The sequence below is a fragment of the Sphaeramia orbicularis genome, chromosome 10 (assembly GCF_902148855.1).
Source record: "Sphaeramia orbicularis chromosome 10, fSphaOr1.1, whole genome shotgun sequence".
NCBI lineage: Eukaryota > Metazoa > Chordata > Actinopteri > Kurtiformes > Apogonidae > Sphaeramia > Sphaeramia orbicularis.
Genome location: NC_043966.1, coordinates 23399491 through 23417296, shown reverse-complemented (window position 1 = coordinate 23417296; position 17806 = coordinate 23399491). Strand labels below are relative to the sequence as shown.

Below are 17806 nucleotides of genomic sequence, written 5' to 3'. Positions count from 1 at the left end.
ACAGCACATGTAAGACACAGTGTAGTTATTTCACATAAACCTCTTCCTGGACAGTGTGCGAGGGAGCGTGCCGGCTGTGCATCATTTGAACAAGGACTTGTCAGAGTTGCATATTTCAAAGAAAAGCCAATGTAGTGTAATGGGATCATTGAAAGTCCATTTAGCCAAGGCACTATAGAGGCGTGGGGGGGGGGGACCACAACTGATACTATTTCTATGCAGATACTGTCTTGCATTTTATTTCTAAAGTGATTTCCCCTCACTCCATCTGGCAGTGCAGTCGTGATTAAAGTGATCTGAGATTTTTTTCACTGAGACTGGTTTCAGTGAACAATAGATATGTTATTGACTGAAGGAGCCACTGCTGGAGCCCTTTCAAAAGAATCTAAATGTTTCTGTCTATCACAGTCCTGTTAGAATAGAGCTGGGGATCCCCTGCCATTTTGGACCCTCCCTGTGTCAGTCTGAGTGAGCCTTTTGTCCATAGACCCACTCCAATGCGACAGCACCAGCCAGCAGCATCTCCTCCATCTTGGCTCTGAATGTGCCTGTATCTGTTTATCAATAGACTCTTATTCTTCTCCAGGGTGCGTGTAACCTGCCAAATCCACATAAGCTCATTATTAGAGGTAGAACAGAAATCCTGGCTCGAGAGCCGACCAGCCCGTTACTTTTTTTTTTCCTCCTTTCACTGTCCATGCATAACTCAGATGGATGCTGCCCAGACTGCTGCTGCTAATCAGGCCGACTAGAAGAAGAGTCAGACAGTAAGAAAGAGACAAAACAAGACATGGAGCTGGACAATAATACATTTAGACAAAGTCAGAGGGATTAAGACAACATTGGGAATTAAGTTTTATACATGCCATTAAATATACACTGTAATTATCCAATTTAAAAAATCTGCAGTGCAGTGACAACGGTAAAAACATAAAGAGAATGGTGAGTCAGTTAGGAGTAGATTGTTCTGGAAGGACAACCGTAGCTCACGAGTACAGGAACTTTCAGTCTCCAAAGCTTCATTTACCATGACTTGAATGTCTTTTATCAGTGTCATAATTAGAGCAGCACATACACCAGCAGTTCCCCTTGACAAGAAGTTAGAACGTAAGAGCAAGGCTAATTCGCCAACAGGAAGGAACAAGATGGTCGTGTTTTCTGAAGAAGCTGAGCTCCTTGAATTTGTGAAGCACGATGTTGCCAATGTTTTACCACTGTTGTCATGAGTGCAATGTTGCAGCAATCTGCTGGGGCACTAGCATCAGAGCTGGCTATGCAAACAAAGTGAATGCACTGATCAAAAACACTGGGACTGTGCTGGAACTACTGTGGAGCTGTTAACAGGAGAAGAGGATGCCACACAAACTGCTGTCTATCACGGAAAGAGTCTCACAGCCTCTTTGAGATCCAGCAGGAAAACAGTGGATATCTTTCAGTAGTAGACACATTCAGCTAAGGATCTGCAAAAATCTCTTAACCCATAAAGACTCGGTGCTATTTTTCTGCCAGTTCCCAAATGAATGTTTCTCTCTATTTAACCTTTTTTAAATGATTTATCACCGTTTATTGCAATATTATCTTCTTTATGTTCAGTATAAATCATGTATATTCCTATATTTGATTTACTGATCATGTAGATTTTCATTAAAGCTCAGATTAAAGTTGAGGGTTATTATATCAGAAACAGAGAAAACTGAAGAAAAAGTGACTTTTTCAGCAACTATATCAATAACTGATCATGAGCGCAGTGTGTCTGTCCACTGTCATTGATCCAACTCCATAGGTTTTACCGGTTAATCAATGTTGTAGAAGATGACAGTGTTTCCACGTTCACTACAGAGCCTCTAAAGATTCAAATGGGTCATATCTGATGACCATGAAAAGATGACAACTGATGATAACTGCATTTTACACCAATTATTTAAATGTATTGATAAAATTAGTGGATCAACGGGTATTAAATATTTACATTAGTAGATGGTTTTGGTTGACAGTGGATGTTTGGGTCTTTATGGGTTAAATGTGTCTGTTGATGTGCACAGATAGAATGAATGAATACCCTTATAAATATAATCTTCAGTGTAAGTATAATCATCACACCACAAAATAAACAATCCACCGACACTTGAATTTAGAGATATCATTTTGTCTTTGGTGATAGAGAAAATGCTATAATTTAATGTACATTTAAGCAATATGAACAAGGTCATTACAGACTCCACCACTAGTCAACAAAATAGGAATCTTTATCTTCATCTTATATTTCTGTTCTATCCACAAGTTGCATAAACAGTGACTTCAACAGCTTTGAAAAACCCACATTTTAATGTATTTTTGTATATTTTCCCACTAAGGCTTGTTTGTGTTAAAAAAGTGTGTGTATTGTTTAACAAGGAAGTGTTATTACCTGCATGTATTTTTTAGAAGACATATTTGCAGAATTTTCTCAAGATAGTTAATTTCATAGATGGGGGTTTGTAGACTTCAAGATTTTCCATCCGTCTGTGATACTTATTGAGTTTGTTTTTCATTTGTTTCAGGAAATTTAGAAATTATAGCATCAATGGTTCAGTTTGTTTGGACAAAATATGGATCTTATTTCATTAGCGCAATACATGTACCTTGAATTGATTTCTGACTTCATCAGATGGTAACATTAGAAAATAATAAAGCAAGTCTAATTATTTATAGTTATACAGGTGGATTTTAGAAATAGCTTTTTAAATTAATACATTCAGTACTGTGTAAAAGTCTTAGGCGACCTTTGTAATGGGACTAGTACAAAGGCTGAACCCAAATGCAAGACCAGAACACAGATGACCAATTGAGAGTGTTTATTAAACACAATCACAGTAGTAAAAACACAGCACAAAATAGTTAACACGTCTGTGAAGGCGTGTGATACTGGACTCTTCGTCCGGGCTGTGAGCGGGGAATATGGATGGTCAGCACGGCCGAGCCGGAGGATTCCCGTCAACACCCCGACTAGGGCAAAACAGAGGATAGTCAAAAAACAAGCCAGGTCATACACAGGAGGGCAATTCAAGAGGCAACGGGACATGAGGGAAAGGCTACTCACAGTCAAGGTCCAGGCGAGGGTCGAAACACAAGGTAACACGTTGGAGGCTGAGGTAGTCAGGGAATAGGCAGAATCAGAAGTCGATGTACGAACCAGGTCAGAACCAGACGAGCAGGCAGACAAGGAACAGGCAGAATCGGTGGTCGGAAGGCAAAACGGGTCAAAATGGGCAGACAGACTGACAGGTATCCAAAAACGCTGGTAAGTGAGCACACAAAGGTAGAACACAAACTGGCAAAGGAACAGGGGAAAACACAGGGTTTAAATACACAAGAGGGCGGGAAGACAATTGGACACAGGTGGAGATAATCAGGGAGGAGTCAGGTAATCAGGAGCAGGTGAAACAATCAAGGAAGGGAAGTAAAGACACCAGACATGACACAAGAGGGAAACTTAACAAAATAAAACAGGAAATGACAGACAAAACAGAAAAGACAGACACAGTCTGGGAGCAGACATGACAACCTTTAGCTTTGTTGTCTTCACAAAAGTTAAAAGTCACTCTTTGGTCTGTCCCCTGTTATCATGTAAAGAAGCAGCACAAACAGTTACAAACGTTTGACATGTATTGAATGATTTTTTCCTGACACTTTTGTTTTTACTGCTGTACATACTTCAAAAATGTCCATTTTATCCATTGTATTTAAATACAGAGACTGAGAAATGCGTATGTGTGGGTATTAGAATGTGACTAAATCAACAAGACTTTTGTTGGCTGAGGACTTTTAAGATAAGATAACATACAGTCATGGAAAAATTTATTAGACCACACTTGTTTTTTTTCAATTTCTTGTTCATTTTAATGCCTAAGAGTACATTTGTTTGAACAAATATAATGACAACAACAAAAATAGCTCATAACAGTTTAATTCCAGAGCTGATATCTAGACATTTTCCATGGTTTTCTTGAACCAAAATCACTTCAGTTCTTACATCAATAGCTATGGCATTGTACTGCCAAAAACAGTGCTTTTAGGCATTCCATGTTTTCTTTTCTGTCTGTTTTAGTCACATGATACACACAGGAGTTAGTACTTGATTGCATAGGCATTCTTTTTGATGACTTTTGATGGTCAAATAATTTTTTCCACAATTGTAAGATGAGACTTTATTGATCCCATCATGGGGAAATTTCACAATTGACCGCAACAACATACAACCCACAAGTGTGTAGAAAAAGACAGAAAAAAAGCCACAAGTGAGAAATGAAATATAAGAGAAAATGAGAAATTTTGTATTTATATAAATATTTATACAAATAGAGAATTAGAATGAAATATTTTGAAATTTAAATAATTTGATAATAATAATTTACATGTTTACATTGTGATTGCACATGCACATGGTGTGATATGGGGGGGGTTACTGTGAACTGTTATACAGTCTGATGGCTGTGGGAGGAATGACCTGCAGAAGCACTCCTTCTTGCACAGGGGATGTAAGAGTCTGGTGCTGAAGGAGCTGCTCGGGGCCTCTACAGTGTAGAGCAGGGGGTGGGAGGGGTTATCCATAATGGATGTCAGCTTTGCCGACACCCTTCTGTCCGCCACCTCCTTGATGGAGTCCAGCAGGCGGCCTAGGACAGAGCCGGCTCTCTTCATCAGTTTATTGAGTCTCCTCCTGTCTCTGTCTGTACTGCTCACTCCCCAGCACACGATGGCAAAGTGGACTGCAGAGGCCACCACAGTGTCATAAAATGTCTGGAGCAGAGCCCTGCTCACTCCAGAGGACCTCAGTCTCCTCAGCAGGTGGAGGCAACTCTGGCCTTTCTTGACTCTTCTGTGTCATCAGTCCAGTCCAGTTTATTGTTTAGGTGCTCAATACTGTACATTTATCCTTATCCTTTCTTGGGTGTTCACTGCAAATGTCATCCCAGTGAATGAAATGTAGCTCTAGGGGCTGAAAATTCAAAACTAAAAAGTATTTGAAGCACAGCTGTAGGATTTCACAAGGTACCTTTGAATATTAAAGTCTGACTGATGATACAGTGATTTTTTTTTTTTTTTTCTGAAAAAATCCATGATATGAAGAAGCTGGGGTGAGTTAGTATGAAATGACCCATGTTCAAGATCTTTAAAATGGTTTAAGTCCTAACAATAAGTGCAGGTCACACTGTCAGACACTGTGGTCTTGATATGCATGAACAGTGAGAGGAGATGATGAATATGTCAGTTATAATTGGTACCTCTGGGACTGGTGTCTCGGCCAGGCTCTGGAGGTCCGCTGTGATAAAAGGCACAGTAAAAACACAATATGCTACTGTAAGTTTCTCTTTAATATGTTTCAGAAAGTGAAAATTTTGCAAATAATTACAGTTATTCTGCTTTTGTTGTAGTAGTTTTGTAAACCCTATAGAAATGCACACACTACAGGCATGATCCTCACTGAGCATTTTGAAGTCGTTTTAGTGGTACACATGAAGACTGATGCTGGGGAACTGATGAAAAAAACATAAGTTGTTATTGATGACTCTCTATGTGGTAGTGGCATGTTTTTAACCCAGATAGGACTGTTACTGGGTAGATATGTTTCAATCTGAGCAAGGCATCAGTCAAACAGACCTTGTAATACCCAACGTTGTATTTACAAGACATTTCAAAGTGTGAATATGATTGATTGAATGTCTGCTTGAAACTATGTGTTACTAATGTAATGCGCATGTACTTTCATTTGCAAACAAAGTGCATATTCTGTGCCGATAATGAAAGTTATAAGCATAGCAAGAACAACTGACTACTGTCCCTCGATCTCTCTCAGGGGAACTGTCTTCTGATTAGACTGTTTTGTAGACTCACTGCCCATGCAGCTTCACAAATTGGCCAAACGCGCACACACACTGACACACCGAAGAACTCAAGCATAGACACCCACATACACAAACACAAAAACTCACCTCAGGGGAAATAAACCACAGCCACACTGTTGTAGTATTAATGGGCAAATCCTATATAGGCTCTGGATTCTTAACTAAACAAAATGGGGGAGTGAACTCTTGCGCAGTATGGAGTCTGGAAAATGAACTGCAAAATCACATCTCTGAGGAGAGTCTCTACAGTGAGTTCATTAGTGAATGTACCTAGATAGATACCATAAAAAGTAAGGAGGGTACACACTCACACCTTGCAGGCTCTGAGCGCACACACACAGAATGCATATTAATGGATTGTAACGTGGTATAAAAAAAGCTAGTCCTTAAATACATAGTATAATAAGCCAAATGGCAATAATACATTATCTTGTCCAACAAATTCTTGATTCCGGTGGACAATACTCTGAAAGATAATGAGCCACCCATACATAATTAACAGCTCAGAGCGAAATGAGAATATACTCTTCGTCTTGGCTGTATGTTTTATTAATGCTTCTCTGTATCTGTCATATCACTGTTATCTATGCCACCAAGTGCTACATTATTCACCACGGTAAATGGAAGGAATAGATTTAGAAGATTCTCAAGAGACAAAAATATTAAATCTAGAACTGGAGATTCCGCCTTTGCTCTTTTCATGCCTGAGTGTGTTGGACGTGCAAGCGCAATGTAGTGTTATTAAGTTCCACTCTCAAGTAATGAACTATTGCATTTCAGCTGCTCTCTGTTCATCAAGATGTCAAATACTCTTGAGACCTTGTGAATTAGTGTCCAACAACTTCTTATATACTGTGTATGTGCTTCTCCTTTTGCCCCCACAGGAACACTTTACGCCAGAGTGCAAATTCAAGGAGTCAGTGTTCGAGAACTATTATGTGACATACTCCTCCATGATATACCGGCAGCAGCAGTCAGGCAGGGGCTGGTACCTCGGTCTGAACAAAGAAGGAGAGATCATGAAGGGGAACCATGTCAAGAAGAACAAGCCAGCAGCCCATTTCCTTCCTAAACCTCTAAAAGGTGAGAGCCAGGGCAGCGCTGTACTGTCATACTGTTTAACAGAAGGAATAACTGAACTCTGCTTTGGTTACATGGCTCAAATGCTTCATATAAAACAGAAGATTAACCCTTAAGGACCCAGTGGGACTTTTGTGGCAGTTACCAAATAAATGTTTTCTCTATATGTAACTTTTCCTAAGTGATTTATGACCACTTATTATAATATTATCCTCTGGATTTAGCTTTTTTTCCCAGTAGAAATCATGCATTTTCCTATGTTTATTTGACTGATTATGTAGAATGTTTATAAAAGCTCAGAGTAAAGTCAAAGGTTATTATATTAAAACAGAAAAAAACTGAAGAAATATTGAGTTTTTCAGTAAAATATATCATTACACTGGAAAAAATCAAAATCTTATTAAATGTATTTTTCTCATTTCTCGTCAAAATATCTCATCACACTTAAAATAAGACATACTCACTTAAAGAGTAATTTTTCAGTGAGATATAAGAACTTATTTTTAGACAATAGATCTTGAAAATCGTATTTCAAGAAATCTTACCAAGATAATTTTCACTTGTTCCATTGGCAGATTTTTTTGTTTGAATTAAGAAACAAAAAAACAAAACTTAAATTAAGCAAAAAAAAAAATCTGCCAATGGAACAAGTGAAAATTATCTTGGAAAGATTTTGATTTTTGCAGTGTAACTGAACATAAACCCAGTGTGTCCATCCACTGTCATTGATCAAACTCCATGGGTTTTACTTGTGAATCTATAGTCGCTTTTCCATTGACCCTCAAACTGCGCAAATATCAGAAAAATAGCAGAAAAAGTTGCCTAACGGAAAACCACAATTTCACCAAAATTCTTATTTTTCAATGACAAGTTTTTTGTGCTGGCAAGAGGTGATTTTTCGGGCGTAGTGAAATTGGTATATCACACAAAACTGCAATGGAAAGGCCTTTTTCTGCAACTAGAGTCATGTGAATAAAAAAAAACAAGAAGAAGATGAGTTTTAAAAGAAACATGGGACATGTGTGGACACACCAGGAAACCAAGTCATTTTTTAATTTAGTACGGGATAGAGGGGTAATATGTAATAATAATGAGTATCTGTTAATCAATGGGATATTTATGTTTGTCGCCATGTTTATGGAATGACCTCTTGTGTCGTCTCACGATAATAAATAAACAAATAATCGCATTTGTAATTTAATGGAAAAACTGACATTACGCACTTCTGTTTTTTCGACATTTTGTAGATATTGGTAAAGTCCAATGGAAAAGCCACTAATGTAGTAGAAGATGACAGTGTTTCCACATTCGCTATGGCGCCTCTGCACCTTCAAATGGGTCAATACAGACAGTAACAACCATAGTGATAATTATAATGGCAACAATAACTACAACCAGAACTGAGAAAACTCGGCAGAAGACAGAGAAAAAAACAAAACAAACAAAACTACAATAAAATAAAATACATATGACCTATTAAATGATGAATATTAGAAAAGAAAGCATGAACAGAATATCATACACCACATCTGCACAAATAATACCAGTTACAAATCCACACAACATCAGTTGTTCACATTGAATGTGAAGATCAGTAGATGCTTTTGTTCAACACTGGATGTTTGGGTCTTAATGGATTAAAATAAAAAAAGAAGAAGAATTCAAATTCTGCAACACTAACACTTGGAATAATACAGCAGAATATTAAAAATACATTAAATTCAATAAAATAAATAAGTAAATTAACCAGGTTTCAAATCAGTGCAGTGCTGGACTACATGAATAAAGTTTCTGAACCTACATAATCAATTGGGAAAGTTTCTTGATTGTTCAGCAATGCCTTTTTTTCTACTTGGCACAGGGATTGTTTTTCAAAATAATAGATCTTCCTTGTATTGGAGCCATTAGGTTTTCACCATGATTAAATGTCCCCATCTTCTTTATACTCCAGCCAGGTGGGTTTTTCTCTTTTTACTAAAGACTAAATGAGCTCATTTCCACATGAGTCCCTGCCATTTACCTTTCTCCTTAGACGTGGAGGTCTGGAACTATTCAGTAGCTTCCTCTGGTCACACTTCAGTGCAGACAGAGTACAGACCAAGGACGAGCCATTGTCTGTCACCAGAGGCAGCAGAGAAACTATGGTTGCATCACTGAAATAGTTACAACCAAGACTTGGATTTGGGATTTGGTACAGTAATGGCACAGAGAAGCCCACCCATTAGACTGTGTGGGGTAGAGTGGCTGAAAGACGAGGAAAAAATGGTTCTGTTCATTGTTGGAAAAAAAAAGGTCTTTTTATCTACTTTGAGACACAGATTTACCTGTCAACAGAGACAAGACAGAAAGGAGACGGACTGTTTTCTGTTTGGGGAGATAAAAGGAATGCAGTCTAAGCTTTTTTTTTTTTATCTGCGAGAAATGAAAATCTTTGAACGCAGACATGCACGCTCACAAAAAGAAAAAAAAAAGAGGGCAATTTAGTGGAGTTCTTTCACATTTGGGATCTGTCACGGCTTGCTCTTTTTACAGTGTCAAACAAAAAATGTATGCGTAACATAACTCACAATGTAACACTAACATTTTAATGTGAACTAAGTATAGGCTTAAATATATCGTTACCATTTTATTTCACATATTCTTTTTTGGGAAAGGGGGAATAAATATTGTATATTTCTACTGCTTTCCCAAAAATGAAACAAAAGCATAGTTTCTTATTCTTTTAAATAGTATAATTTACATAAGCATCTACCTCAGTCTGATCTGATACTGACGTGCATATCATTCCAATAAGTTAGGTTTCAGTGACAAAGGCTCAGATCCACAGGCTGATCTATTCAGTCCAATTCTATGTTATTCCATGTTTTTGTCTATATTACATCATATGTCAGACCTGATATGTAGACCTGTACCTTTTGCTGGAAGGAGAACTTTACACACCTATACAATGAGGTTGCAGAAAAAAATGAAAAAAATGTTGCTTCATACCTTGTAGTTGGAGAAAAGTCCATGATCAGCCTATTGCTTGATAGGGCATTTTTCTCTGAGGAAGTGTAATAAGACGCTGATGACCAAGGAACACTTAGAAGACTCTCTGGATGTATTGTCCAGGTAACATTTATTGGACCTAGCTTGTGACAACAGACAGCTCAAAACAGGAGATTAAAGAATCTAGTTCTAAATGTACTTCCTAATGTGCCATGTTATATAGTCCAAGAGATGGACCCAACCTTAACCCATGAAGATCCAAAAATACGCTGTCGACCAAAAGCATCTACTGATCTAAAATGCTTAATAACTGTTGATCCACTAATCCTATCAGTCCATGTAAATCATTGGTGTAAAATGCAGTTTGTCATCTTCACATGGTCATCAGATATGACCCATTTGGAAGTACAGAGGCTCCGTAGTGAATGTGGAAACATTCTCATCTTCTACAACATTGAGTCATCAGTAAAACCCATCGAGAGTGACAGCCGATGGAGACACTAGTTTTATATTCAGGAAATGTTATATTTTGCTGAAAAAGTCACTTTTTCTTCACTTTTGTCTGTTTTTGATAAAATAACCCTCAACTTTAATCTGAGCTTTTATGAACATCTGCATGATCAGTGAATTAAATATAAGAAAAATACCCGACTTTTACGGACAAAAACGTAAAGAGGATAATATTACAATGAATGGTAATAAATCACTTAAGAAAGGCTAAATATAGAGAAAAAATATTTTTTGAACTGTCACAAAAACACCACTGGGTTTTTATGGATTAAATATGACATAGAAACTGATGCATGTGTGTACGTTCCTAAAGGAGTCTATGAGCCTTGGGCTGTAGACGTCTTGTCTGCAGATCCACTTGGAGGATGAAGTATTAGGCCAAGTGTGTAGATGGCTGCAGAACATGGCTGCAACCTGACCTCAGAGATAAGAGGCATCTAAAACCAAGAGTTATGTTAGCATTTATCTAACACTAGGTTTACATCAGACTTAGTGGGCGCAGCCACAGTGAGGAGAGAAAAAGTTAGAGAAAACTTGTTAATTTTGCTGGAAAACAACACAATACTCATACTCACTGTCACTAGTGTATCACGATTTTCAGACTTTACTCATCATTCCTGATACATCTTCAAGGTGGTGGGCAACAGACAGGAGATTTCTTCAGTTCCATACGAACACATTTTAACAAATACAATAGCAGAGCATTTCCTGATGGATGGTCCTGTCGCTGAGTCAGTCTATGTATAATAGTGACTGAAGAATATACAAACAGAAAACAAGCCTGATTTACACATGACAGAACAATCCCAGACTCTTCCATACAATGAAGTACATATATATCTTATTAACACTGGTATCAGCCTCTACCATTAAGTCTGAGAATCTGTATCAGAACTAGTTAGTCAGAACAAGTTAGTCGAATCACATGAGTCCACTGTCTCGACATTATGGGTTTTTTTTTAATGCAGTTCTCTCAGTTACTAGTTTTGGCCAAACATGTGTTTTGTAATGTCACAGCAACCTGTACTTTTGGCCTTTTCAGTTTATCCATGCATTGAGGTTAATCATTTGTGCCAAATTTTGCAACACTGTGAAAAGTCATATCAGTGCATGCAAAATGTAAAGGGGTTGTGGAAAAACAAGCTTGGATTTCACCATCAAGTGTGAAGTGTAGACGTTTATTTAGAGATCTGTTTTAAAATGTAAAAAGACATCAGTTTTCAGCTAAGTGGGCCTGACACAAGTCGTCTGACATTTGTGATATCACGTCCATCTGTCACCAACCTCGGTCAGTCCACCACAACCATCCCTAGTATAATTTGCTAGTTATGAAATCCACATTCTGGGAATGTGTGACATTTAAATTAACTTATCATAGATACAATATTGCCCCCTTTAACTGTAATAACAGTATTCTTTTTTTTTATTTCATTGAGAGACGAGAAAGTTTAAAAAATATATTCCTATTCAGGCTGATTATCTTCCAACCAAAGGGCACACAGTAAAAGTAATAAATGTGATGCTTCATTCAGATATTGAATCTTGATTCTAAAGGATAGTAGTGAATATTTCTATTGGTATTGGATTTCCCTTTTCCTTCTATCTGCCAATATTATACTGTATCGTTCTGAGATTTTGGTAAAGCTCCTCCAGTCATCGTCTTATTAAGAGCCCATGCCTGCCCTCTGAGACGCTATAATATCTTTCTGCCTTCATTTACTGGCCATTCTGGGTGTCTCAAACACACTTAAGAGAAATAGTCACAGAGTGATTGCTTAGCTTTATGCTCCAAGAAAAATACTGAGAATGAGAGCAGTGAGAAAGAGTAGGAAAATAATAAGTTTAGATATACAGTAGGCTGGGTGAGACAGTAATCTCAGCTTCGGAAAGCACTGACTTCTGCTGCCTTTTGTGGATTTTTTTCTTTGCTAATAGCTAAAGCACTTTTTTTGGCATCTGAAAGAAAATCCAATTTTGAGTAAAGAGTTGTGTTATATAACCCACAGATATTAGACATTCTCCTTCCTTTGTACAAACTTTAAAGTATCCAGTAATGCACAATATTTTCTTTCACACAATTAAAATTCAAGATATAGCTAGTGGTATGGAAAGAGCCTTTCGAGGAAGAAAAATAAAAGGAGAATTTGTTCCAGCAGCTCATAAAGATTCAGAGGCAGTGGTGTTACAGGGCACCAATTAAGAAGCTGTCTCTACATTGACACTGGAATGTCTTCCAGCCATTACTCACTCCTCCTCTGGTTCCAGTCTGTGAGTCTCAGCCCACAGCCTTTCATTCTGTCTTCCTCTAGATGAAGCAAGTGTGCAGCTCACGTCATTCAACCCCAAACAGGACAATCCTCTTATAATTCTTGCTGAAAGTCGTGGAGTGTGCCACAAAGATCTGCCTTCATCAGGGCAGGGTGTACTCTGTCAACTGATGTCTGTCACTGAAACACAGGAAGATTAGTGTAGAAGGATAGGAATAAATGTTTAAAAATGGAAGGGGAGGTTTCTTTAAAGCAGCAGTGTAATCTGCAGGTTTGTGGCCCACCATTATCATCATAAAATACAATACTGCCACTATCCCTACGGGCACCAATCATCAGCAGTTTCTCAGTGAAATCCTGCCATTGATTGATGTGTATACATGGGGATGGTCTCTAGATTGCTGCTCTAACAAAAAAGTGCTGGGCTAAGTGAAGTGTGTGAAGGACTGGGTTTGCTGTTTCAGCCACAGACTCCCTTAGGAACGAACATCAAATAGCATTCTAGGCAGAAGAATGTTGACAACATCCTGAAACCAAAGACTGTGAACCTCAGATTACTGATATTTCTTCTGAAAAGCAGCTGCTGAGATGCAGATTGGGCCAATGCTGCACACACAGCAAAGCTAAAGCACTAGCAACTCCTGAATTTATAATGAAATGCATTTTTTTGTATCTGAATAACAGCAATCTAGGCTCTAATTCTGCAGATTGATGGGACATTTCTTATAAACAAAGCAAGTCCAATAAATGGAAGTAGCTTTACAGGAAATTACTCTTTGTATACAATGCAGTACATTTTCGTTTATAATGATGTACTAATTTGACTGATATGCATTTATTTCTGTTTCTTCAGTGGCAATGTACAGAGAGCCATCCCTCCATGACTTGACAGAATTCTCCCGCTCGGGCAGCGGCACACCTACCAAGAGTCGGAGTGCCTCAGCTGTACTCAACGGAGGCAAAGCCGTGAGCCAGAATGAGTCTACGTAGCCCGGCAGCCAAACCCAGACCTGGGGCAGAACCATGAAACCTTACCTCCAGCAGAGCGTGAATCCAAGCAGATTTCTCTCTCCGATCAGCGTTTCAGGACTAGCTACGACAACAAACCACTACACTTAAACACCATCACTAAAAAACACAGTTAGGTATCATCCTGGTCACTTATTGTTTCTGTTTCATCAACAGAAGTAAGAAACATAACGGCACATAAACCATTCTGGAAAAGTGTAATTAAGAATATTGTTTTGGGCTTGAAAATTAATTTATTTGATCACTCATGTGGTGATAATGGTAAACCAGTTAACTCATCTTTAAGTTAATTTATTTCTCTTAATTTCTTGTGGACAGTAACTCTTCTTAGGTCATGTAGACACCGAGCACTCATGCATCAGACAGACAGGGAGTTAGAAACGTAGGCCGTCAGGGCAGCCCGTGATGTTGCTGGTCTACGAGGCTGCAGTGGTACAGTACAAGCCGTGATCTCTGTCTTATCCATGCTTCTGTGAATACAAAGCCTATAAACTCCCTGGCGTGGCACAGCCTAGTGCTACTAAGACTGTGGCCAGCCAGACGGTAGCTCTCCTGCGTCCTAGTGCACACGCTCAGAGACTGAGCTCTCTAGCATGGGAAAAAGAAGCCTATGTTCAGCTAAAATGAAGTATAAGGGACAGTGTGGCTCTTGCAGTTTTTTTTTTTTTTTCTTTTCAGAGATGCCACAGCTGCACCTTGGTTTTGCTAATTTTCTGAATTAGCTGAGAGCTTTTTATTTGGTTACTGGTTTTGTTTTTATCCCCTCTTGTTCTCTTCCCTTGCCATTGTTCAGTATTTGTTTTTTGTTGCTATTTCATCATCGAAGGGGTTCCAGCAAACCAAAGACAGAATGAAAGAGTGTCCCTTTAAGCCGCTGAAAACCAAGCCAGTATAAAGGCAAAGCTGGAATTTTTTTTCACTGTACATTTTTGATGAGAGAAAGCAAAGATTTTGCGCAAAACATGAACAATGGACGAAGGAAGTGATTTTAAACACTTTGGAATTGGCAGCGCACTGGATGTTGTGCTTTTTGCTGATATGCTTGACTACCGAAGTATGAAACGATTATTCTGTGTCCCCATTCCCTTCTGTTTCTACTGTGTCACAATGTCTCCGTCTTTTGTCCTCGTGATCTGTTTCCTTCCTGTGCTTGTGTCATACTTTGATCCCCTGCCATCCTTTTTTGTCAACTTCTATTGAGTGATACAGTTCACCATAGGAATATGGTGCAAGCCCCTTCCCAGGATGCTTGTTATGTGTTTGAGTAAATTATTGTGGTGACAATATTTTCTATATTTAAAAAAGAATACTGTGGACTTTTAGGTGGCTTAACATTTTATAGGACATGTCATATTTGTAAAAGTGAAAAAAAAAATTAAGAAAAAAAAAAAGAACATCTTCCCTTTTCTTGCACAGGGCATGTACAAACACAAAAAGGACCCCTTTTGTGGGCTACGTACTCTTCCCTTCAGCTACATAACTTCTTTCTGGTACATGCTTCTGGGAGGCTTTCTTTTCTTGGTTTCCTCCGGAGGTGGTTTGTATTAGGTGAACCTATCTGTTGCATGGGAGAAAGCAGGGAATTATGGTCTAGAGCTGCATGATGTAGGCTATGTGTATTAACCCATGTTGGATCATGTGTTCCAAACTACCAGGCTAAATCTGATAAAACAACATATACAGGCAGACACTGTGGCTGTCTGATAACTTCCAGTTGTTTATTATTTGTTGTATACACAAAAATGCACTGAATAAAATGTTTATATTAAGATATACTTTTAAACTGTGTCAGACTTTCTTCTTTGTCCTGTTTTTGTTTTTTGTTTTTTTTTTGTTTTTTTGCATTATGGCTTTTTAGATTTTAGATTTTAATCACAAGAATCTATTGTGATTAATTGTACAGGATCAGTGTCTGTTCTTCATGGTACCACACTGCTGAGATTCCATTAGTATCAAATATCGACAAATACATTGGTGTCAAATTTTGACTCCACTGTTATTCAACTAAACTATTGGTATCTAGTACCCATACTATTATTCTGGAACGGTGGTTCTCAAACTTTTTACAGTGGAGTACCCCATGAAATATACTTTTTTAACCAAGTACTGCCAACTCTCTCTTCAGCATTTTTGATTGAAAAAAAATTAGGCAAAATGTGTTCTTGTGCCAAAGGTGTCTGTTTATAATTTCAAAACTTTGTAAACAAACAACACATACTTGACTAATATATAAAAAATGGTAAATTTTGTGTCCAAAATATAAACTGAAAAGTGTCCTCTTTCATTGATAAGAAAAATACATAAATTGGTCATTAATTAATAAATGAACTTTTCATCAACAGAAAATAATTACTTAGCTACTCAAATAAACTCATTTTGAATAATTTAAAATAGAAATGTTCTAGAAATGTTACCAAAGCTTAAACAAGATAATTGACAATAAAACTATTATATGAATGCATTTATTGTGTTAAGCATTAATTCTCATTAATTATTTTGTATTTGGTACATGATGACTTATTTAATGCATTTTTCCCCCCAAAAATTTAAAGTACCCCTGGGGGTACACGTACCCGGCTTTGGGAACCCCTGTTCTATCCCCTGTTCCAAACCTTTTGAAATTTGATTAAAAAGGAGATTATGTGGTCACTGCTCTTTAACTAACCTCCAACTGGCACCAACAGAAGAATGGGAACGAAGACCTTTGTTGTCATGGGAACAGTTAAACCAATGATGTTCTCAGTAAAGGAAAAAGAATCGAATTTCAGCTGCTTCACTGATAAAAACTGATAACCCGTAGCTAATTGTCCAAAACACGTGTCATGTGTGTCACTGTGAGCTAATGGCATCACTATATTTCAGCCTAAAGTTTATTACAAGTTAAACCAAAAACAACCACAAGCCAATGAAAATGCTTTGACAAACCTTTCTATGTAATTTATAAGTGCAGACACTGTGGACTTCCATATGATATCAACTGGTTGCAGCAGACACAGAGGCTTTCGTCTGGGTTTAGACATGTGCTTAATATGTTAACTGGTCAATATAAATTACCTGTAGGCTTGAATGTGAGAGTCGATGGTTGTTCGTCTGTGTATGTTAGCCTTGTGATGAACATCCAGGGTGTGATAGCTGCGACTTTCTTGAAGACTGGGCAGTTTGGGAAATGAAAGAATGAATGTTGGTTTGGGTTGTTGAAGTGTATTCTTCATATTATATAGACTTATTTAAACACCAGTACATGTGTCCATCTCCCAGATGTGTCCATATTGACCATGACCTGCTGCAGGTAATACACTGATTTACAGGTGTATAATACATTTGATGTTACGGGTACATCAAGTAACTATATGCATGTGTGAATTGGGGTGTGATGCCATTATTTCTAATGTTTACCTAAACAGAGCTTCAAACAAGGCAATATTTTTAAAAAATCTTCACTCTGGAAAATGTTTTTTAAAATCTCAGTTTTTGCAACCTAAAATGCCAAGAGGCCCATTGTAGAGAAATTTACATCAGCAAAATATCAGTGTGTGGACAGGGGTATTAAGAAGTGGTGGTGAAAGAGAAAATATTCTTTACCCTGACTGTACAACATATTACACATCATCTCTGACTGTTATGAAACCATGAAACTATATTCACAAAACAGGGGTTTATTGAGGAAACTGAGATCTCCATTCATTCAGACTGCAACAGAAAAGCCTCTGGTATTCCTCAGATACCCTCAGACTGTGACATTAACTAGATCATCTTTGTTTATAATAACCACGTAAAAGAAAAGAGGAAAACATAGGACTAAAGAGGTGCCATATGGACTGCATAAACAGGGATCAGCATGGACAGCTTGTATTTTGTTGTTTGTGATGTTTGTGTGTGATCGCTGAAAGTGAAGATAACACAAAGCTGGTAAATATACTGACTTCTTCTTTTCAGGAATCATATCCAGCGCAGCGATAATCGCTATAAACCTTCTCGGTATAATCCCTCTTCTCTAAGACTGTGAACAAAACAGCTTGAAGGAAAAGTCTCATATTTAATGGACCA

The 17806-nt window shown here is 37.9% G+C and overlaps 1 protein-coding gene across 3 annotated transcripts in view; it reads left to right on the top strand.

Annotated features, from left to right (window-relative positions):
- Positions 1–15542, top strand: part of fgf13a (fibroblast growth factor 13a) — a 133422-nt gene extending 117880 nt beyond the window's left edge. For all 3 annotated transcript variants that reach the window (XM_030145705.1, XM_030145703.1, XM_030145704.1), the window contains 2 exons: positions 6770–6968; positions 13584–15542. In XM_030145705.1, the coding sequence (XP_030001565.1) occupies positions 6770–6968; positions 13584–13720 (336 nt within the window). In that variant the 3' untranslated portion in view covers positions 13721–15542. The remainder of the gene's footprint in view (positions 1–6769; positions 6969–13583) is intronic.
- Positions 15543–17806: the final 2264 nt, after the last annotated feature.